The following is a 24,857-nucleotide window of genomic DNA, read 5'->3' on the forward strand; positions in this document are numbered from 1 at the left end:
TATCAAACATCACCGATAAAATGCTTGCCATCTAGTATTACCAGCTGATCAGTCAAAAAATTCGAGAAGTTTGCTAAATACAGTGACCTATAGAATTAACAGAATGTGGAAACCGAATAGATATTCTAACGGTAGTAGTAAGACACTAGGTATTGCAGAAAAATTAGGGTCTTTAGTCTGCATCTATAAAATATCTGAAAAATTAAATATACACAATGTCCTAAATATGGCACTAACCTCAAAACCTCAACAGCTCATCTCTTGAGAAAATTACAATCGTTATAACATAGCTACAAGTCTTAGATCTCAGATAGAGAACCGGCTAATAGCTAAAAGCCTCGATATCAGGTTCAAATTATAGAATAAAATAATAAGGGTTTCAACTTTTGACACACCGCCAGCAATTAATTTGGAGAAGTGTAAGGTAATTACACCCACTGGTGTGCTCGGCTGGTACTTTATCGATCCCGAAAAGATGAACTGCAAATTAACCTCGGCGTAATTTGAACTCAGAACGTAAAATCACACGAAACGCCGCTAAGCATTTTGCACAGCGCGTTAACTATTCTCCAGGTTTGCCGGCTTAATGATATTCCGTTCTGCTATAGGCTCAAGGCCTAGAATTTCTTGGATAGTCGGTTACATCGATCCAGTACTAGACTGGTATTTAATTTATGAACCCCGAAATGATAAAAGGCAAAGATAACCACGGCGGAATTTGAACTGAAAACGTAAAGATGAATGAAATGCCGCTTAGCCTTTTACCCGGCGTGCTAACGATGCCGCCAACTACTGTCTTAAGAATAATAATATCTAGCAGAGATACCCGGCATTGCCCATATCATGCAATTGAAGAAATAGAATTTTCTATCATGCCATATGTATCCCATACTACTGATTTTTATGCGCATATTCAAAAATTCCAGTCTTATAGAACCTGTTAAAAGGATTTTGCTCCTGAAAAATGGAGGTCATGGAGCTCTAAAATATGAGATTTAAGGCCCCTATTGGCGGTGGGTGTCTTAATGTCAACCAGAGAAGTTGAATTGTTGAAAATCTAACTTGGGTCTTATATCTGTTGTTTGAATTTCTTTGAAATAGGAAATATATGTTCACTGGGTTTGTAAAAGAGAGTAAAGCTACAGGAAACCAAAAGACGAATGATCACAATAAGCAGTCAGCTACCCTACCCTAGTCGTTACCACTCCCAATGTAGGATTCCTCACCATCCAGGTGACAGGCACAGCCGTAAGATGCATTACGAATCTATAGCAATTGGAAGGGCGTGACCCAACTGAAACAAACATTAACAACTGTGTGACGTGAAGACTAAGGAGAAATGAAAGTGTCACCTCTAGAGTTTGCAAATGACCCCTATACTGATACGTAACTGGACAGAATAAATTTGCAACCTATAAATGTCTTTGAATAACCAGTCACTCATCTGGGAAGGCCTTGAAATCAATGTTACCATCTGGAGACTATGTGTGACCAAGTAATAATAAAAAGACTGAAAGGAGATCTGCAATCAAATAACTTTACTCAACACTTTGAAACTGAATCAGTGGAAGCAATGATGCCTGTCATTTACTTGACAATTTATGCAGCGCATTGCAGAAGTCACAACCTAAGTGTATGTAAAAGCAAACTCTTACACTGTTGTACCATTGAATTACAAATAATGCTCATCTTTTGTGCTCGGGTGACCCTACAGCTTTCAAGAGTACAACTGTATTTGTCTTTGTAAATGAGTAAATTGTGGGTATTAAGTCCCCACGAATAGGTCTTTCTAACTTGTAAGAAGATGAAATTTTATAAATATTACTTCATTTGTGTCTAATATCTATGATTAAAATTTCATCAACAGCAAAAATATATGAATTATCATGGGGGTTATGGCCGTTATGCATAGAATATAATTTCCAAATTTTGTAAAGATCCATTCAGTACTTTTCACCTAGTTTTGGGTCATAAGAGAAATTACTAAAATTTGAGAAGGAGACACGACCACACTGGTCATACGAAAGAGACTGTTTCGTGCCTGTGGTGTATGCGGGAGATTTGAAATAAAGGCACCTACCTTCTCTTCGTCGACGCGGACCTCCCCGGCGGTAACGCACCCTACCACGTGGCCCGACCCGAACGCTAAAAATAGCAGCTGCTTTTTCCCTTACCTTGACAAAGCGCTCACACGTCCATCTCTGTCAGCTAACCCCGATCGAAAAGGCCCAATGCTCCCCTGCCTGCGGGCGTGTCACTCCTGCCCCTTCCTCTTCCTGTCAGCCCCAAGGTCCGGTCAGCTCCCCAGCTGCTGACGTCATCCCACACGCCACCCTAATCTTAAAGATCACATTCTCTCTACTCCAAGTCGAAGTCCACCATCTAACCGGAAGGGCGCCTTGCGCATCGAGATCTCAGGCTGGGCACCTCGTTCTCCTCCACTCCACAATCGTCACCCGACGAAGCGTTGTTTCTGGAATTGACCGCCGTCACCATTCCTCTGCTCCATTGAGACGTACAGCGCCCCTTCGGTTGCTTAACCCAGACTTCCTCCCCTGTTTTCATGCAAGCGGGTCCCTTCTCTTCCTCGTGGCACTCCGGCGCTTTAGTTGGATGCTTCCATTCATATTTAAATACCGCTTTGTGTGGCACAGATTCTTCAGCTTGTCCGGATCGGGGAGACATGTTGTACCAGAAAATTGCTTCCAGCGGCGAAATGTGCCCACATTCCGCTATGACCTTGACTGTCCGATGGTGCCTCTCTACGATTCCGTTATCGCTCGGCCTATACACTGCTCTGAACAAGCGACGCACTTTCCACCGGTCGAGCATATCCCTTAACGCTTCCAAACGAAATGCCACCCAGTTGTCCATTAGCAGTTCTTCCACGGGACCCCTCTCTAAAAATATCCCGTTCAAAATCTGTGCAATCTCGTCAGTAATGCCCGTTCTCAACTCCCTCCAAATGACCAGCCGGCCCGACCCGCAGTCGACCATGGAGAGATATATTCCCTGACGGTAGTGCGTCACATCCACAGCTAGCCTCTTCCAGTTGTGCTCCACCGAAAGGTTTCCTTGCTCATGCCCACACGGAGCAAAGTCAATGTACTGACACCTGTCGCATCTCCCCACCACTTTTCGGATGTTTCTCCTAGTAACGTCAGCATCAATTTTCTTCGCGAGATACAGGGTCTTGTCCACACGCAAGTGATGCATAGCGTGCAATCTCTTCAGTTTGGAGTCATCCAACCGACACGCCGTAGCTATCCCTTTCTGTGCCTCCTCCGGATCCTCCAACCACGCCCTTTTCACCCTGGTCAGTGCGTCTGCCCTGTTTCTCTCCGAAGGCACGAAAAGCACGTTCAGCTTCAGTCCGAACTCGGCAATCAATTCTCCTAGAACTCCTAGACGTCGCTTCACCAACATCTCCGTGGCACCTTTCGTCCGAATTCTCCTCTCACCGGTGATCAGCGATCCTACCCAGCACAGTGGCTGAATCCGTCTGGATTTCGATTGAGCGCAGCCCCCATTTCAGAGCCAAGTTCACCCCTTTCAGTACCGCGTCTAATTCGGCGACATTGATGTGGTTAAAGTCATCTGCTTTCCGAAGCCAAGCTGCGTCCTCCACCTCAGCGCCTTCGATCTCCAACACAACCCCTATCGCTATACTGCTAGCATCACACCAGACGATCCCGCATTCCGTCTTGGGCACATACCAGTTCCCCCTGACCGGGTCTTCCGCTCTCGTCCTCTCTAGGATTACCTGCATCATCGCCACCGTCCCTTCTCCCATCTTATCGCCCCAACTCTCCCCTTCCTCTCGTCTCTTGGTGTAACTGCACGCCGTGCGCAGCCATCCAGCGATCGGGTAGAGACCGACCAACTTCCCACACACCGAGAACAGCTCTCTCCTGCTGACGCTAGAACTCAGCTCTGGGATTTCATTTCCTCTCCGGAACACCAACTCACCCGCTCTATCTCTTCGCAGCTTCAGCCCCAGCGCAGTTCCCCCTTCCATCGACTCCGGTGGCTTCGCAATCAATCCGAACTTCTCCAAATGTCTCACTACCTCGTTGGCTGGCACTACAGTTTCGTCCACCAAAATGTCGTCTATGTAGGAATTGGTGGCCTTTCTAATCTTGTCCTCTTTCAACCGATTTCAAGTCGACAGTCGTTGCTGCCTTGGTCGACTGTCTCCACACACGTAACGTCTCGCCACAAACGTCCGTCACCTCGCTTCCCGTGTGGCACGATATATGCTCGTTTAGCTCTCTAAAGTCCAGCACCAGTCTGACTTTTCCCCTCGTCGGCTGCACCACCGCCATCAGATGTAGCACTCCGCCCACTACTTCCTCCTCCCACGGGACAAGGACTCCTTCCTCGATCCACCTCTCTACCTCGTCTTCAAACTCGACCCTGGCGTGACCTTTCAGGGTATGTTGGTAGCAGCTCACTCTGTTTTTCAGCATCGGGGGATCGTCCTTCCATCGCCACTCTATCGTCCAACGCTGACCAACAAACGCCGCCTGAAAATCTTTGTCCTCAATGGAGTAAGCGGCGCAGTCCCTCGCGAGGCTCTGCTCTCTCTGGCGGTCCTGACTCACAGCGCACGACGCCCCCACACTTCCGAACGTGACCTCATCTCCAACAACACTGACGCCACGGAGGCGGTTGATGGCATCCATCACCATCACCACATCAACCCTGTCTATCACGCGTTCAACCACAATTACTTGCAGCCTTAGCGTCGTGCCTCGCACCACTATCTCGACCTTGCTGCTGCCTTTGCAACAGACTTTGCTGCCGTTGACCGCCCGGACGCTACTTGCCCCATTCCATTTCTTCGTCACCCTTGAAGTCACGAGGGTGGTCGTGCAACCCGTATCCACGTGGGCCTCGAACGTCTTTCCCTCGGCCTCGACATCAATTAAAGGCAGCGTCTCCAAAAGCGCCTCTACTCGTCTGCGGGGAAAGTACGAGAGGCAGCAACTTACCCACGGTCGTTTCCCTGGTCGCAATCACGAGTGATGTGCCCTGTCTGCCTGCATCGATAGCAGACGGGCCCCCGTTACGTACATTCCCTCGCCATGTGCGACCCCTGAAGTCTAAAACACCGGCCTGAGAACGGCCGCTGTCGTTACACGGTAGGCTTCTTCGCGTCTTTCTCCGGCCGTCGTTCGTCTTTATGCGCCTCCGTTACCGCCATCGCTATCGCCTTCCGTCCAGTGTTTCGCGTCAACACGCGGGCTTGAGTCACAAGTTCGCTCAGCGCCATCTTTTTGCCCACGGGCAATTGTTGCAGTCGAATCCCTACGTCGTCAGAGAACCCACTTACGAACGCCAGTCGCGCTGCTCTCTCCAGGCCTTCTCCTGTAAACCCAGCCAGCGTGACTAGCCTTCGCACCTCCGTCGCGTATTTATCCACCTGTTCTCCGTCCATCTAATCGTGCCCAACTTAACAAAAACTGTGTACTCACACTCGGTGTAAGCATCTCTCAGACGTTGCTCAATCTTCTCCTCGGTCAGGCGTTCTTCTTCGTCCATCTCATGATATAGAGTCAACGCGCTCCCTTCCAAATATAGTGCCATAAGGCTCGCTACGTCGCTAATGTCTTGCAGTCTCGCCACAAGCCTGATTTTATGCATCCAGGCCACTACATCGCCTTCACCATTAAAGGGTCTGATAATGTCGTTGGCGATCCTGATATTAGCTGCCATCGTGGTGACGTCTTATATGGAGTGTCGAAATAGCTTGTGGTGTAGGCGGAGTCGAGAGTGTGTGAATCCTTGGTGCAAGGCGAGGTCAAAAGCGAAGATATTAGATGTGGAGTGGCTCGCCAAGCGAAAATGACGGGCGACGAGGGTGTTTGTAGGTTGCCGAACATCTTGTAGATAACATTTATTAAATGTTATTACGGGAGACTTGAAATAAATGTTGCTCATTGCAAGTTATGGATGATTCTTTTATGACTTCATTGCTTTCAAGATTAGCTAAAGGTATTTTTGCACCCGACATCACAAAATGCATCTGAATAAACATAGCCAGACAGCAAATAGAGACTCGGACATTGCTTAGAAAATAATTTTCATTTTTAACCTCGTATATAGTACGCACTAGGGATTTTGGCCTTTAAATTTTGGGGAAAAAATGCAGATTATACTCGAGGATTTATGGTAATACATTAATGAAGCAGGTGTAATTGTTGATCAGTGGACTGTAGGGATGGCTATCACTACCTCAAGGATAAATGTATAGTAAAAATTTATTGGAAAGGGACATGGAATCAGATGGCAAAAATGTAACAAAAACTAAATGTTTTACACAAGAAATTTTTTTGCAAAAGGAAACAATCTCACTATTTTTGCTTTCCCTTTGCTATTTCAAATGTTCACTCATCAACTGTTACACCTGTATCACAAATGTAATAGTTTATTTATTAATCTTTTAAGTAAATCAAAATAAAAAAAAATACTAGCTGTCAATCATTGTAAAATATATCTGTTAACCCTGAACTGGTGGCATGTAAAAAGTACCCACTACACTTTTGGAATGGTTGGTGTTAGGAAAGGTATCCAGTCATAGAAACCATGCCAAATCAGATTGAAACCTGGTGTAGCTCCCCAACTTACCAGTTTTCAGTTGAACCATCCAAACCATGCCAGTACAGAAAGCAGATGATGATGATGATGATGATGATGATGATGATGATGATGATGATGACTGTCCAAGCTAAGTGATGTGAATTAATATCCCTTACCATACTGTTCAGTTTTCTATTTCAGTGGTAAATGTATTACACGTTTGGTACAATTACTATCAACCTTTGGTACAGAAGGCCAGAATGTAATAACTTACTCTTTTACTTGTTTCAGTAAGTGTAGTGGGTGTTTTTTACGTGCCACCTGCGCAGGAGCCAGAGCAAGCTGGCAAACGGCCACGATCGGTTGGTGCTTTTACGTGTCACCGACACGGACGCCAGTCAGGCGACGCTAGTAACTGCCACGCTCGAACGGTGTTTTTACGTGTCTCCAGCACGGGTGTCGTAACGAACTTGATTCAACAGGTCTCATCAAGAACAGCAGGTCACTCTACGATCCAAGATTAGCACAGCGGGCCGTTCTGCGAGCCATGAACTCACTGCATTTGTCGGGTCTTTGAAGTCACAGCATATTTCCAGAGGACTCGGTCTTTCGTCATAGCCTCTGAGAGGCTCAAAGTATGAAGGTCAAAATTCCTTTTCAGTTATGTTTGAAAAGAGTAAGGAAAATTGGAGTTGGTAAAGTCAAAGACAATTGAAAAAATACAACACACCCACAAAAAGAACACAAAGATTTATTCATCATATATTTTTAAAATTATTTAAATTAACAAGGCTTTTTTATCTTTGGAAAGCTTCCATCTCCCGCTTTCTCTCTCTCTCTCTCTTTGTTTATGACTCTCTCCTGTAATGGTATCCCGGTATCCTGTTATGCAGACCATGTAGAAGAAATTTACCAGCCATTGATTGTGTGGTTTCATAAGAAGTATTTTAGAGATTTGATCACATTAATAATGATACAGTCGGTCAAGATTTCTTCAAACTGAACAGTTTGCCAGTGACTGGACAAATATTTGGGTTTTTAGCACAATGGATGTGTGAGATGATTCCATTTGGATAACGCAAGAATGTCGAATCTGAGAAGGAACGTTTGCAAACTGCACACAGCCTATAAGTATTGAAAAAGAATGAAAAAATTTTTTTAATGGTTTTTCACGTATTGGCACACAAATTTGTAAGGGAGTTTCTTTTGATTCCATCAATTGATTAAATAAAACCTCCAAGATATTTTGGCACTTATTCATTAAGCCAGGGACAAAAATTCTCTGGTTGTTTGAACTACTAAAAATTGCAACCAAATCTTCCTCATAGGCGCAGGAGTGGCTGTGTGGTAAGTAGCTTGCTAACCAACCACATGGTTCCGGGTTCAGTCCCACTTCGTGGCATCTTGGGCAAGTGTCTACTGCTATAGCCCCAGGCCGACCAATGCCTTGTGAGTGGATTTGGTAGACGGAAACTGAAAGAAGCCTGTCGTATATATGTATATATATATGTTCGTGTATGTTTGTGTGTCTGTGTTTGTCCCCCTAGCATTGCTTGACAACCGATGCTGGTGTGTTTACGTCCCCGTCACTTAGCGCTTTGGCAAAAGAGACCGATAGAATAAGTACTGGGCTTACAGAGAATAAGTCCCGGGGTCGATTTGCTCGACTAAAGGCGGTGCTCCAGCATGGCCGCAGTCAAATGACTGAAACAAGTAAAAGAGAGTAAAAAAGAGAGTTCATAACATATCATGTATATGCATGTATGTATGTTTACGTGTTTGCATCTCTCTGTCTTGTCATTGCATGAATATTGAAAATGAAGACTATCCTTTTCCAATATTTTGTGTAAATATGTCTGGCTATGAGGACATATGTGGAGGCGCAATGGCCCAGTGGTTAGGGCAGTGGACTCGCAGTCGTAGGATCGTCGTTTCGATTCCCAGACAAGGTGTTGTGAGTGTTTATTGAGCGAAAACACCTAAAAGCTCCACGTAGCTCCGGCAGGGAGTGGTGATCCCTGCTGTACTCTTTCACCACTCTTTTTCTATATTCTTTCTTCTGTTGGCCAGCTCGCTTAGCCAGCGGGGTGGCGTCATTCGAAGGCTAAAACAATGCGAAGCGCATTGTGACCAGCGATGTGTAGTAACATCCGATGGTCTGGTTGGTCACGTGATGAGGAAATATTACTTTTCCTAGGAAACATGTAAAAGTTGGCAACAGGAAAAGCATCCAGCTGTACAAAATTTGCTTCTATAAACTCTATCTGAACCATGCAGGCATAGAAAGATGCTTGTCAAAAATGATGATGATATATCTAGAACTATATTATCCACCGTGTCCTCCCTTTTTTAAGGTGGTGGTAGCGGTGGTGGTGGTGGTGGTGGAGCTACTGATTTTGAGAGTGATTTGCCTGCTATTTCAAGAAGATGGGTGGAATAACCATGTAAAAGTTCTCACATTGGCTCATATACGAGGTAGACAACAATGGGAATAGACAGACCCGCAGAGAAACAGAGGGAGAGAGAGAAAGAGAGATATGGAGAAAGAAAGAGAGGGGAGGTGGAGAGGTGGAAAGAGAGAAGGATGGAGAGATAGAGTGAGGGTAGGGAGTGAGGTGGAGAGGGAAAGATAGAAAGACAGAGAGATAGATGGAGAAAGAGAGTGAGAGAATAGAGGAATGGAGAGCAAAAGAGTGGAAGAGAGAGGGGTGGAGAGGAGGTGGAGAGAAAGGTGAAGAGAGAGGTGGAGAGGGAAATATAGAAAGACAGAGAGATAGATGGAGAAAGAGAGGATGAAGAGAGAGAATAGAGGAATGGAGAGCAAAAGAATGGAAGAGAGAGGGGTGGACAGGAGGTAGAAAGAAAGGTGAAGAGAGAGGTGGAGAGGGAAAGATAGAAAGACAGAGAGATAGATGGAGAAAGAGAGTGAGAGAATAGAGGAATGGAGAGCAAAAGAGTGGAAGAGAGAGGGTTGGAGAGGAGGTGGAGAGAAAGGTGAAGAGAGAGGTGGAGAGGGAAAGATAGAAAGACAGAGAGATAGATGGAGAAAGAGAGTGAGAGAATAGAGGAATGGAGAGCAAAAGAGTGGAAGAGAGAGGGTTGGAGAGGAGTTGGAGAGAAAGGTGAAGAGAGAGGTGGAGAGGGAAAGATAGAAAGACAGAGAGATAGACGGAGAAAGAGAGTGAGAGAGGAGCGGATGGAGAGCAAAAGAGTGGAAGAGAGAGGGGTGGAGAGGAGGTGGAGAGAAAGGTGAAGAGAGAGGTGGAGAGGGAGACGTAGAAAAAGAAAGAGTAAAAGAGAGATGGAGAAAGAGAGAGAGTGAAAGAGGGGAAGGTAATATGATAAAAAAAAAATCTCACCTGTCGTCCGTCATTATGATTGGTTCCTTTTGCAAACTAATAACACCGTGCTTCACAGACAAGTTCTCACAGCGAGCAAGCATACGTTCGATATTCTTTGTCCGTGAGTTGTTAATGCTGCGTCGAATGGACCGTGACAGAAAGTGAGAGAGGATACTGACAGACCAGTGTTCAGGTAACAGTTGTAAAACCTGCAAAAGAAACGGGGCAGGGAACTCTCCAATATATTAACCAATAAAATAAACACGATAGATAATTGTGATCTTGAGGTGACTACCTATGTGTTAAAGGGTTGGTGCTGGTGCCATTATAAAGCATTGAGGGGCGGTTGGATGGAACCTACACTCGCCTCCTTATGAGAGCTCAAAATCTCTCGTGGAAGCATCATCCAACCAAAATGCAGATATATGGGAAACTACCACCTGTGTCATCTCTTGTGAAAGGTAGGAGAGTCCAGTTTGCTGGACATTGTTGTAGAGCTGAAAAAGAGGTAATTTCTACTCTTCTCCTCTGGAAGCCACCTACTCGCAATACCAGAGGGCGCACACTCTCCTACCCTGATGTAATCTCCAGGGATACAGGCATCCAGCAACAGGACCTCCGTAATGCTATATGGACCGTGAAGTCTGGCGTAGCATGGTAAATTCCATTGTCTCGACCACGGTCGAACAATGATGATGATGATTATAAAGCATATTTAAGCATGTGTGCCAATCATTATCATCATCATCGTTTAACATCCACCTTCCATGCTGGCATGGGTGGAACAGTTTGACAGGGAGCTGGCCAAGCAAAAGCCTGCATCAGACTTCTGCGTCTGTTTTGGCAGGAATTTTAGAGCTAGAATCCCTTCCGAACACCAACCATCCAGTAGAGTGGGTGCCACATAAAAAGCACCTATTACAGTCTGTGAAGTGGTTGGTATTAGGAAGAGAGTCCAGCGGTAGAAACCAAACCAAATCAGATTCGAGTCTGGTGCAGCTTGCCAACTCTGTTGTTTACAAACCCATCTTCATCTTTTGTTTTTGTAAATTCCAACAATATGTATGTATATGTTTGTGTGTGAGTGCATGTGTCTGTGTTTGTTCCCCCACCATTGCTTGACAACCAATGCTGGTGTGTTTAGGTCCACATAACTTCGTGGTTCAGCAAAAGAGACTGATAGAATAAGTGTTAGGATTACAAAGAACAAGTCCTGGGATCGATTTTTCCAACTAAAAAACCCTTTAAGGCAGTGTTCCAGCATGGCCACAGTCAAATGGCTGAAACAAGTAAAAATATAAAAGAATGAAAGAATAACTATGGTGACCTAAGTAGTGCTGGTGCCATGAAAGAGCACCCAGTATACTCTGCAAAATGGTTGGCATTAGGAAGGGAATCCAGCCACAGAAACCATGTCAAGAAAGACATTGGAACACAACACAATTCTTGAACCTGTCATATCCTGTTAAACTGTTGATCCCATAACAGTATGGAAGATGGAAGTTAAATGGTACTACACACACAAGGAAACATGATGACAAGTTATAAACCAGTAATTATTGGGACTATTTTTCATATCTATTAGATCTCCTAATTCTTCATAAACAGGCGCAGGAGTGGCTGTGTGGTAAGTAGCTTGCTTACCAACCACATGGTTCCAGGTTCAGTCCCACTGCGTGGCATCTTGGGCAAGTGTCTTCTGCTATAGCTCCGGGACGACCAATGCCTTGTGAGTGGATTTGGTAGATGGAAACTGAAAGAAGCCTGTCGTATATATGTATGTATATATATATATATATATATATATATATATATATATATATATTATATATATATATATATATATATATATGTATGTGTGTGTATATGTTGTGTGTCTGTGTTTGTCCCCCAATAGCATTGCTTGACAACCGATGTTGGTGTGTTTACGTCCCCGTCACTTAGCAGTTCGGCAAAAGAGACCGATAGAATAAGTCCCGGGGTTGACTTGCTCGACTAAAGGCAGTGCTCCAGCATGGCCGCAGTCAAATGACTGAAACAAGTAAAAGAGTAAAAGAGAGAGAGAGAGAGAGGTATAATACAAACCTTTATAGAATCAAACTCAGCAACATTGCTGTTTAAAAGAGCAATTGCGGGCGGAATAAGGATGTCTCGTCTCCTGAAAGTAAAAGAACATTTTATTTATTTTGTCTCATTAATTGATGGCAGATTCTTACCTAATATTCTCCTTTAATCTTAACACCTTATTCATAGACTCTTTCCCAATTTTAGCTGAATTTCTTACCTTATCAAATCTATCTTTAAACCAGTGTTGCAAGCTCAAAACAATTAATTGCATTGTGATTGCGAGAAGTAGCAGCCAAATTTTCTTTAAAATGTTTGGCCACTACCGTCCTTTAAAAAAATGCTACTGAAGACAACTTTAGATAAAGTAATATTGGTTTAAAATTTTGACACCAGGCCAGCAAGCTTGTGAGAAGGTGTAAGTAGATTACACGCACTCTAGTGCTCAACTGGTACTTATTTTATTGACTCTGAAAGGATGAAAGATGAAGTCAACCTTGATGGAATTTGAACTCGGAAGGTAAAGATGGACAAAATGCTGCTAAGAATTTTTCTCAGCATCCTAATAAGTCTACCAGTTCAGAACCTTTAGATAAAATAATATTGAATGCATATTACTTAAAAAAAAGTTATCAGGCATAGGAGTGACTGTGTGATAAGTAGTTTGCTTACGAACCACATGGTTCCAGGTTCAGTCCCACTGCGTGGCACCTTGGGCAAGAGTCTTCTACTATAGCCTCGGGCTGACCAAAGCCTTGTGAGTGGATTTGGTAGATGGAAACTGAAAGAAGCCCGTCGTATATGTGTGTGTGTGTGTATATATGTATATATATACATATATACATATATATATATATATATATATGCGTGTGTATATGTTTGTGTGTCTGTGTTTGTCCCCCCAACATTGCTTGACAACCGATGCTGGTGTGTTTACGTCCCCGTAACTTAGCGGTTCGGCAAAAAAGACCAATCGAATAAGTACTAGGCTTACAAAGAATAAGTCTTGGGGTCAATTTGCTCGACTAAAGGCAGTGCTCCAGCATGGCCACAGTCAAATGACTGAAACAAGTAAAAGAGTAAAGAGTAGGATTGTAAAGGTTGGAATATTTTGATCATAGGTCTGCTAGATCAATCCCGATCTGGAGCTGCACCCAGTGTAAGTTTTGGATACACAAAAAGTGCAGCAACATCAAAGGAAGGTTAACAGAGAAACTAACTCCTGGATGTGGAGGGTACACAGGCATAATAAATGCTGAACATGTGCGGAAAATAGTCTCCATCAACTGTCAGGGGAAGAGCTAGAGGGAGTAGATAGCTTCTGGTATCTAGGTAACTAGGTTAGTAGAGAAGGTGGTTGATCATAGAGCGAAGCTGTGAGAATAAAATTAGGCTGGGCAAAGTTTTGAGAGTTCCTACCCCTGCTGGTAACAAAGGGTCTCTCTCTCAGAGTGAAAGGCAGATTGAACATTGGGTCTCATGGAGCCAAAGTGGCTGAGTACCTTTCGAGCGTTGGCCCTTATGGAGACATAGTGGCTGAGTTCCCTTCGAGCATCAGGCCTCATGGAGGCAAAGTGGCAGAGCACCTTTTGAGTGTTGGGTCTCATGGAGGCAATGATCAAGGCCTTTGGTATTATGCTGTGTTTGAGAAGACCCATCAAGCCAAGCAGAACTGCAGTCATGGCAGATACCAGTGTCATGCAAATGGCACCTGTACTGGTGGCACATTACACTCTCAGGTTGGTTGGCATTAGGAAGGGCGTCCAGCCATAGAAAACCATGCCAAATCAAGCTGGAGCCTAGCACAGCCTTCCAGCATGCATGCCCAGTCAAACCGTCCAACCCATGCCAGCATGAACAACAGACATTAAATGGTGATGATGATGATGATGATGATGATGATAAACCAGTGCAGTCATCTTTGTGTTTTTTTCTTTTTCCTTTCACCCCTCAAATCTTAGAATTCATCGTGTTGATTACCCAGTTTTCATAAGATATAAGCAAGTAATTGGGAACACAACATCCCCGCTGAACAAGATGCCAGTCCATTGCAGGGTTCAAGGCCAGCAATTGTGAGGGGAGGGGCCATGTCAGATACATCAACCCCAGTACCTGACTGGTACTTTATTTTATCAACCCAAAAGGAATGAATGGTAAACTTGACCTCAGCTGGGTCTCATCTCGGAACTCGAAGTACAGAGCCAGAAGAAATGCCACTAAACATTTTGTCCAAAGCAGTAACAATTCTGGTGGCTTTCTGTATTATCTTAGCGGTGTCTAAAACAGTATCCATTATAAGAGAGGTTTGAGAAGAAAGGTATAAAAAAATAAATGCATAAAGGAGTGAATGTATAAAGGATTAAAAGTATAAAAGTATAAAGGAATAAAGGTATAAAAGAATAAAGGTATAAAAGTATAGAGGAAGAAAGGAATAAAGGTATAAAAGTATAAAGGAATAAAGGTAAAAATGAATAAAGGAATAAAGGTATAAAAGTATAAAGGAATAAAGATATAAAGGAAGGTATAAAGGAATAATGGTATAAAGTAATGTCTACCATAAGAGAGGTTCGGGAATAAAGGTATAAAAAAAAACTTACTCATAGCTAGGATCAAGGTAAACACTAAGTAGAATGTGGAAGAGTTTCCTCTTGTAGACAGCATCTTTGGCATTGACCAGGCAATAATTCTCAGCAGCACCATAATCCTTCAGTTTGTGAACTAATATCTTTAAGGCTTTATCATGTTCTTCCAGCTAAAAGGGAACCAGCAGTTGGCAAAGTTGTGAAAATTTTGGATTGACAGAAACATGCAACATATGCACTCATGAAAGCAACAAAACTTATTCATTAGAATACAAACACACACACACATTCCTTATATATAAACAAGCATACACATGCACACATGTCCTCTTTAAGCATGTATCCCAAACCACACATCCCTTACATACGAGCCATGAGGGAGCATCTGTGTTGTCACTCAACCTGCAAAAAATAGCAACGCAAGTCACCCTAAAATCGTATGTTGATATATTTTTTTTTAAAAGTGAAAGAAAGATAGTTTACACAATGCAGTTATAAACAAAACAGTCACAATTGCAATGCTTCTGATCACAATATGGCTCAATTCTGGTTGATTTGGTGTTAAACAACATCAATTACACACTAACTAGCCCAAACAAACACACACACACACACAAACTTTCACATACACCCCACACACACTCACAAACAGATAGATTCACACATGTTCACACACACATACCTGCACGTGCAAACACACACTCCCACAAGTACACTCTCACACATACACACACACACACTCGCACACATACAATCTCACACGCTTTCTCACAGATACACTCATAACACACTGAGACACATCCACATCCACACACACACACACACACACACACTCAACATGTACACTCTCTCTGTTTCTCTCTCTGTCTCACACACGTTTACACATTCTTAAGATTTATGAAACACAATAATGATTGAAGCAATGCCATGTAAACCATGGGACATACCTTTCAGATAGATTCTGTTGTAACATTACGAACATACCTTACCGTAGAGGATTGCACACTCAGCATGCATATTCATTTCTCTAGCTTTGCCTAGGATAAGTTGCACTCTATAGAGATCGGATACCTGGAGCAGATGTCTTAACTTTGACCTGCAACCAGCAACAAAACCAAACATGAAATGAGAAACTGTTGCAACCATTTCTGCAATCATCATTGCCAGTTCAATTCCTTCATCCCGTTGGAGAGGAACACAAAACCAGCTAATATTTCTAGCTTAATTAGCACTCTCTTTTACTCTTTTACTTGTTTCAGTCATTTGACTGTGGCCATGCTGGAGCACCACCTTTAGTCGATCGAGCAAATCGCCCCCGGGACTTATTCTTTGTAAGCCTAGTACTTTTTCTATCGATCTCTTATGCCGAACCGCTAAGTTACGGGGACGTAAACACACCAGCATCGGTTGTCAAACGATGTTGGGAGGACAAACACAGACACACAAACACATACACACACATACATATATATACATATATACGACGGGCTTCTTTCAGTTTCCGTCTACCAAATCCACTCACAAGGCTTTGGTCGGCCCGAGGCTATAGTAGAAGACACTTGCCCAAGGTGCCACGTAGTGGGACTGAACCCTGAACTATGTGGTCGGTAAGCAAGCTACTTACCACACAGCCACTCCTACGCCTATGTTGGTTATGAAGACAAGGATTCCAGTTGATTGGATCAATGGAACAGCCTGCTCATGAAATTAATGTGCAAGTGACTGAGCACTCGACAGACACATGTACCCTTAAAGTAGTCCACAGGGAAATTAAACAAGAGACAGAGGAAACGACAAGGCTGACCCTTTGAATTGCAGGTACAATTCATTTTCATCAGCTAAGTGGACTAGAGCAACATGAAATAAATTGTCTTGCTCAAGGGGATAACATGCCACCTGGAATTGAACTCACAACCTTACAATTATGAGCCGAATACCCTAACCCCTAGGCCACCTGCCAATACAACTAATGTTTCTACACTTAAGAACATGGATTCAGTTTGATGAGGTCTGTAGCTTTAATGGTTAACTTGTTTTAGTCATTTAGCTATGGTCATGATGGAGCACAGCATGGTATCTTTTTTATTATTTTTGAGTTGGTTAATTATTCTATCAGTCACAATTGCCAAACCGTTAAGTCACACAGACATAAAGAAACTAACACCCATTATCAAGCAATAGGTGGGGGTAACATACATAAATGCAAAGACACACAAACATGTATGTGTGTGTGTGTCTATATATATATATATATATATAGCATGGAAAACGGACATTAAATGATAATGATGATGATGATCATCATCATCGTTTAACGTCCGCTTTCCATGCTAGCATGGGTTGGACGATTTTGACTGAGGGCTGGCAAACCAGATGGTTGCACCAGTCTCCAATCTTGATTTGGCAGAGTTTCTACAGCTGGATGCCCTTCCTAACGCCAACCACTCCAAGAGTGTAGTGGGTGCTTTTTACATGCCACCGGCACGGGGGCCAGTCAGGCGGAACTGGCAACGACCTCGCTCGAATCCTTTTACATATGTCACCAGCACAGGTGCCAGTAAGGCGACTTTGGTAACGATAACGCTTGAATGGTGCCCTTTTATGTGCCACTGGCACCGAAGCCAGTTGGCTGCTCTGGCAACGATCACACTCGGATGGTGCTCTTGGTACCCTGTGTGTGTGTGCGTGCGTGTATATATAGTCAATAAAACATATATCAGAAAAGAAGCACACTCTAAAGAATAAAGCAGTAATTATTACAACAAAAAATTTTGGACATAGAGTTACCAAAGGTTTCGTATCCACAATGCCAAAGCCTTGTGGACAGCTCGTCAGACTCTATATAAAAACAAAAAAATTATATGTTGCAGACGTGAGGAAATGCTCAGAAATCGAGGTTTAAGTCTTAACATATAATAACTATATATATATATATAGGCGCAGGAGTGCCTGTGTGGTAAGTAGCTTGCTAACCAACCACATGGTTCTGGGTTCAGTCCCACTGCGTGGCATCTTGGGCAAGTGTCTTCTGCTATAGCCCCGGGCTGACCAATGCCTTGTGAGTGGATTTGATAGACGGAAACTGAAAGAAGCCTGTCGTATATATATATATAATATATATGTGTGTGTGTGTTTGTGTGTCTGTGTTTGTCCCCCTAGCATTGCTTGACAACTGATGCTGGTGTGTTTACGTCCCCGTCACTTAGCAGTTCGGCAAAAGAGACCGATAGAATAAGTACTGGGCTTACAAAGAATAAGTCCCGGGGTCGATTTGCTCGACTAAAGGCGGTGCTCCAGCATGGCCGCAGTCAAGTGACTGAAACAAGCAAAAGAGTAAAAGAGTATAGATACATACATACATATATATATATAATAAAGGGTAAAATTAATTGTCAGTAATAATAATAATAATTCTCTCCCTGATAATAAACTACAGTTTTTTTTCAGTAGAATCTTTTGCTCGACGACACACGTGGGAGGACGGGGGAGAATGCGGGACCTCATTCGCATGTTTTGAATTCGGTGGTACTGGTCATGGATATAATTTGTCTGATGTTACTGGAGTCAGATAGGTATGTTCAGTTCTTTCAGTGCTACCAAATTTAGAATATTGAAATACTGTGCTGAAGAGAAAAATGATTAGAATGGAAATGTGATTCTTGCATTTTTCATATCTATCTAATTTCGAAACGTGTCCACAGTTAATCAAATGCCGGGTGAATTTCGTTATTTTCCTTCTCTGCCTACGTGATACGTTTTTGAGTATATATTGTCTGGGAGTTGTTTCTTACAGTAGAAGAAATAGCGAGATTCTTTGGCTGCTATTTCTAAAGTTCGGTGTGTGGTGAAGCAAATTTTTTTGCCTAGCTCTAGGGTAAAGGGTAAAGACCCCCTTCGGTCATGAATGACCATGGGATTGCACCTAGAAAGTTACCCTCCTAGACACAAGTCCGGGCAAGGTTGTTTATGGAAGACCAGCAGTCGCCCATGCATACCAGCCTCCCCTCTCCACGCCACCAGTGTTATCCAAGGGAAAGACAAAGGTCGATACAGCTTGGCACCTGTGACGTCGCAACTCATTTCTACAGCTGAGTGAACTGGAGCAACGTGAAATAAAGTGCTAGCTCTAATTATAATATATATATATATATGCAGTGTAAACATTGAAACATTATCACTTTCTTTCCAAATCTTGCTGCATTTCACATAGAATTTCTGCCCCTCCAAAGTCATTTTGGTATATAAGTCAACCTATCCTTTTTGATTATAAATTTTTGTCTGCAAAATGAAAAATTCAACTTGTATGATGGAAAATATGGCAAACAAGTGAATGACACCTACCTAGCTATGTCTATCGTTTCGCTTGGAGTTGTACTGTCCTTTTGCAGTTTCAATACGTGGTCTAAATACAAGACAGCTAAGTGAGTGTGGTATTTCTCTCTCTGAAAGATAATGTGGAGACAAGTACTAATGACAGAGAAACACTCTAACATGAAAACTTCGTCTGCAGCCATTAAATAAAATATACACTCAATGCCATCTTACCATCCTCTTCTAGTTGAGCTGTAGTTTTATAAATCCCACATACGGGTGGGAAGAACTGACGTAACTGTGGTTTGAACCGTGGTCCTGTAAACTGCAAGGTATCAGTTGCTTTGAAGTTGCTAACATCGCATGAGATCAAAAATGAAGACAACAGCAATGATGACGATGATGACAACAACAATGCTGATGATGATGATGATGATGATGATGATATAGTGAATGATTGCTATAACAATGACGTTGCTGATGATGATGACAATAATGATGGTGCTGCTGATGATGACAATAATAATGATGGTGACTATGACCCTAGGTCAATTTTGGTCAAGCAGGACTAATTATATTTTAATTGTATCTAAGACTACATTATTCAAGGTGCCCTTCTTTCTTTTTTAAAATGGCTTACTGGTGCACCTCGGCAACTCTGTAAAGTGGTTGGTATTAGAAAGGGCATCCAACCATAAAAACCATGCCAAAACAAACTTTGCCAGTATTGGTGCCACATAAAGAGCGCTCAGTCCACTCTGGCACTAGGAAGGACATCCGGTCATAAAAACCATGCCAAAACATAGTGAAACCTGATGCAGTCTTCTGGCTAACCAGCTCCAGTCAAACTGTCCAGCCCAAGCCAGCATGGAAAATGGACATTAAATGATGATGATGAAGGGGTGTGAATTGAAGCAGATCTGGCGGCGAGCTGGCAGAAACGTTAGCACGCCGGGCAAAATGCTTAGTGGTATTTCGTCAGCCGCTACGTTCTGAGTTCAAATTCCGCCGAGGTCGACTTAGCCTTTCATCCTTTCGGGGTCGATTAAATAAGTACTAGTTACGCACTGGGGTTGACATAATTGACATAATGCGTTTGTCTGTCTTTGTTTGTCCCCTCTGTATGTAGCCCCTTGTGGGCAGTAAAAAAATAAGATTTGACTTCTATTTCTAGAAGAGTATGCAACTACACAGAGGCTACTTTCACTGGCTTGCAATGATGGTGGTGGTGATGATATCTTGGTTATATCTTGGTTATAAAAGAAAAGAAAAAAATTCCACAAACCTGAAGTTTTTTCTGAAAGACTAGAAACTCAAGGTAAAAAACAACAGCCAAGGGAAAACTATGTAAAAAATCAACAATGGTATCAGGTGCCATCTTATCAGATTCCTCTTCACTTGCAGACCGTTCTGTGAAAACCTGGAAAACGACATAAGAATGAATAAAAATCATAAGCATGATTATTGATTATGAAACGAATCTCATTAACTGCAATTAGAGAAGTCCAAATTTCGAATTATTTCTTTAATGTCACACTAAATTTCTAACAATCGACTGATGGCCTATATACATATATATCATGTAAACCTGTACCTCCTCAATAGCAAGACCCTTGTTTCTGCCTCTCTGTCACACTCTAGCCTTTCATTATCTGACACAAGATCGCCTCCTCCAATGCCCCTGACCTTCTCAAAATTCCTTGTCTCGCTGGTGCTGGTGCCACCCACTTAATAAGCACTGAGTCCACTTACCAGAATGGTTGGTGTTAGGAAGGGCATCCAGCCATAAAAACCCTGCCAAAACAGACACAGTAGCCTGGGGTATTATTCTACCAGGCCAGCTCCTTTCAACCATCCTGCCCATGAATGCATGGGAGACAGATGTTAAATGATGATGAGTATATATTCCACCATCAAGGCCTAAAAAAGCCCTTATTGTTGGTTCCCTGTACTGTTATTCTTTATTTGTACTGTTTTTCTACTGTTTTTTCTTCATTTGTATTGCTTTTATGTCCGGTTCTTGTCACTTGTTTTATCCCTCTGCAAAAGAATTTCATTTAATTCCTTTTGCAGGAAGGACTGCTTCAGCCTGGCCGTGTTCTGCCCTTACCTTCGAAACACACATTGAGTCGAACCAGGGGGAGCTGATGAAGGGGAATTTTCCTTGTATTGTTTGTCCTGTGCTCTGTTTTTTCGTTGTTAAAAAAAAGTCCGTTTCCTTGTTTGATTTTATGTTTTCGTTTCTCGTGTTCTACGTTTATTTGTGGTGTCCTGTACTCACACACATATATATATATATATATATATATATATATATGCATGTATACATATAGATGTAAGTATGTACATATATGTATGTATATATGCATATATTTTATTTATTTATTATATTGTTATTATATGACCGAACGCACGCGTTGATTCTCTTCTTCAAGTAAGTTTTTATTGATATATATATATATATATATATATATATACACACACACACACAAACACAAACACACACGCATTTTTTTTCATTCTCTCTTAGTTTATTTCATCTTATTACTTTCTGTTGAAGAGTGTAGGCTCGAAACAATAAAAGACTTTTTCATTTTTCCTGAGTGCCAAACTAATATATTTGCTTGTTGTTCATACATCTGTGTTCATCTTTTGTTTCTCTATAAATTTCAACTATACATATATATATTTATATAAATATATCATCATCATCATCGTTTAATGTCTGCTTTCATGCTAGCATGGGTTGGACGATTTGACTGAGGGCTAGCGAACCAGATGGCTGCACCAGGCTCCAATCTGATCTGGCAGAGTTTCTACAGCTAGATGCCCTTCCTAACACCACCCACTCCGAGAGTGTAGTGGGTGCTTTTACGTCCACTGACACAAGTGCCAGTTAGCTGCTCTGACAACAATCACGCTCGAATGGTACTCTTAGCACTCCACTAGCACAGATGCCAGTCATCGAATTTGATTTCGATTTCACTTGTCTCAACAGGTCTTCGCAAACAGAGTTTAGTGTCCAATGAAGGCAAGGTATGCATAAGTGGGCTGGTTACACCCCTGGCATAGGCCACGAGGTTATGGTATCACTTGGGTTGCCGGATCTTCTGAAGCATACAGGGTCTTCTCAAGCAGCCGTGTCATGTGTGTATACCCTTGGTTTGATATCAAATGGAGGTTGTAAATGAAGATCACTGTCATCTTTTGTGGAAAACCATGTTTGGCAATGGGAAATATTACCTTACATGGAAACAGGTGAAGGTTGGTGACAGGAAGAGTATCTGGCTATAGAAAATCTACCTCAACAAATACTGTCTGACCTATGCAAGCATGGAAAAGTGGACATTCCCTCTCTCTCTTTCGGGGAGGCACAAGCACCTACACGCACATATACATACACAGCAGTAACTTCCGCCTACCGAATTCAATCACAAAGCTTCGGTCAGCAGAAGACACTTGCCCAAAGTGCCACGCAGTGGGACTGAACCCGAAACCATGTGGTTCGTAAGCAAGCTACTTACCACACAGCATAATGGTATTTGATCTCAGATTACATTATCTGATAACACCTTTTTTAAAGACTAGACAATGTATTAAAAGAAATTTGGTTCGACACTCATGTACTTCTATTGGGACATGTCACTATCACTATCATTTAATGTCCATCTTCCACGCAACCATGGGTTGAATAGTACAACAAAATCTGTCAAGCCAGAGGATTGTATCAATTTCCAATGTCTGTTTTGGGTACGATTTCTAGAGCTGGAGGCCTTCCCTAACACCAGCCACTTTACAGGGTGAACTGGGTGTGATTATTTTGTAACTCTATAATATGACTCATGTATTATAGAGTTGTATTATATTCCAACTCTATATTGTAGAGTTGTATTGTACAACTCCACAGTATAGAAATCAAATCTAATGTGCAAGATTTGATTTCAACACAGGAAGTCAATTATGTATTTAACAATATAGGGTGGTGAACTGGCAGAATGATTAGCACACCGGGCGAAATGCTTAGTGGTATTTCATCTGCCGTTACATTCTGAGTGCAAATGCCAACGAGGGCAACTTTGCCTTTCATCCTTTTGGGGTCAATTAAATAAGTATACATGCAGAAACAGAGTAAAACCCACAAAAGCAATGAAGTTGGTTTAAAACAAAACAATGGATTGAATCTTATACCCAAGATTAAGTTCACCGTCCTGCTATAAAGTCTACTCCTCTAAAATTAACTCTAATGCCCAAGATTCTTCATCACCATTATTTGTATATCCACTTCTCCATGCTTGTAATGGTAAGATGGAATTGTGTTGAGGCAGATTTTCTACAGTTCAATGCCCTTTGTGTTGCTAACCCTCACCAGTTTCCAAGTAAGGTAATATTTTCCCCATGATCAGACATGTTTTCACAGAAGAATGGGAACGAAGGATACCACATGTATGATGGTGACATTTGTTTACAACTATCATGCAATGTCAAGGCAAGAAAACAGTCACACACACAGACACACACACACATGTACTGGTGCCACCTAAAAAGCACCCAGTACGTTCTGTGGAATGGTTGGCATTAGGAAGGGCAGCCAGCTGTAGAAACCAAAAAGGTGGCAAGCTGGCAGAAATGTTAGCGCGCCAGGTGAAATGCTTAGCGGTATTTCGTCTGCCATCTCGTCTGAGTTCAAATTCTGCTGAGGTTAACTTTGCTTTTCATCCTTTTGGGATTGATAAATTAAGTAGCAGCTGCGCACTGGGGTCGATGTAATCGACTTAATCCCTTTGTCTGTCCTTGTTTGTCCCCTCTATGTTTAGCCCCTTGTGGGCAGTAAAGAAATAAGAAACCAAGTCAAACAAACTATGGAACCTGGTGCAGCCTATGGCCTTGGTAGTTCATGCCAAGCCACCCAATCCATGCCAGCATGGAAAACGAACATTAAATGTCGATGATGATTGATGATATATACTCTTTTTACTCTTTTACTTGTTTCAGTCATTTGACTGCGGCCATGCTGGAGCACCGCCTTTAGTCGAGCAAATCGACCCCGGGACTTATTCTTTGTAAGCCCAGTACTTATTCTATCGGTCTCTTTTTTGCCGAACCGCTAAGTAACGGGGACGTAAACACACCAGCATCGGTTGTCAAGCAATGCTAGGGGGACAAACACAGACACACAAACACACACACACACACATATATATATATATACATATATACGACAGGCTTCTTTCAGTTTCCGTCTACCAAATCCACTCACAAGGCATTGGTCGGCCCGGGGCTATAGCAGAAAACACTTGCCCAAGATGCCACGCGGTGGGATTGAACCCAGAACCATGTGGTTGGTTAGCAAGCTACTTACCACACAGCCACTCCTGCGCCTATGATGGGCTCTTTTCAGTTTCCATCTCCCAAATGCGCTCACAAGGTTTTCATTGGCCTGGGTCTATAGCTGAAGACAACTGACCAAGGTGTCATGAAGATGAACTGAACCCAGAACCATATGGTTCAGAAGAAAACTTCTTGGCATACAGCCATGCTTGTGCTTATAGATTATAGGTACAAACCTATAATTTATAGAGTGTAACCAAAGATTATAGTAAAAAATTCTTATCACCTCTCTAAAGTAAAAGGAGTTAGAGATGTTGTACTTACCTTAACTCCCATCTCTTGATCAATCTGTAGAATTCTTTCCACATATTTCCACACTAAACTGTGTTCGTTTAGACTGAGTAAGTTCCGACAGGAATAGAGAGGGGGGAAAATGAATATGAACATTTGGACAAAAAAAAATATAAGACAATAAGAATATCAAAATAACAATTAAATTATCACAACAACAACAAAAAAATAACTGTACCCTGATAATGAGATAATTAATCTAAGAAATATGTTCACGAATGGCTTATCATGAGATATCATGTATTATATCCTTTGTTATAAAATTACTTTAGTTACTGCAAAAAGATTCTATCTTTCA

General features: G+C 42.4%; 2 protein-coding genes across 2 annotated transcripts in view; both read right to left on the reverse strand.

Moving 5' to 3' along the window:
• Positions 1-2,382: 2,382 nt before the first annotated feature.
• On the reverse strand, positions 2,383-3,426 carry LOC115217217. Its single transcript, XM_029786857.1, has one exon. The coding sequence runs from the start codon at positions 3,424-3,426 to the stop codon at positions 2,383-2,385; it is 1,044 nt and encodes a 347-aa protein (XP_029642717.1).
• A 3,889-nt stretch (positions 3,427-7,315) lies between these two features.
• Positions 7,316-24,857, reverse strand: part of LOC115217124 (transforming growth factor-beta receptor-associated protein 1) — an 81,660-nt gene continuing 64,118 nt past the window's right edge. The window contains exons 15-22 of the mRNA XM_029786728.2: positions 24,533-24,605; positions 20,166-20,300; positions 18,911-19,011; positions 15,554-15,665; positions 14,585-14,739; positions 12,009-12,081; positions 9,942-10,132; positions 7,316-7,707 (exon numbers count right to left, since the gene is read on the reverse strand). Coding sequence (XP_029642588.1) covers positions 7,566-7,707; positions 9,942-10,132; positions 12,009-12,081; positions 14,585-14,739; positions 15,554-15,665; positions 18,911-19,011; positions 20,166-20,300; positions 24,533-24,605 — 982 coding nt within the window. The 3' untranslated portion in view covers positions 7,316-7,565. The remainder of the gene's footprint in view (positions 7,708-9,941; positions 10,133-12,008; positions 12,082-14,584; positions 14,740-15,553; positions 15,666-18,910; positions 19,012-20,165; positions 20,301-24,532; positions 24,606-24,857) is intronic.

Source organism: Octopus sinensis, linkage group LG11 (genome assembly GCF_006345805.1).
Source record: "Octopus sinensis linkage group LG11, ASM634580v1, whole genome shotgun sequence".
Taxonomy (NCBI): Eukaryota; Metazoa; Mollusca; class Cephalopoda; order Octopoda; family Octopodidae; genus Octopus; species Octopus sinensis.

Bases quoted from the DNA above. Each gene is read 5' to 3' on its own strand.
- LOC115217217 (XM_029786857.1), bottom strand. From the start codon at position 3,426: ATGTTGGTGAAGCGACGTCTAGGAGTTCTAGGAGAATTGATTGCCGAG.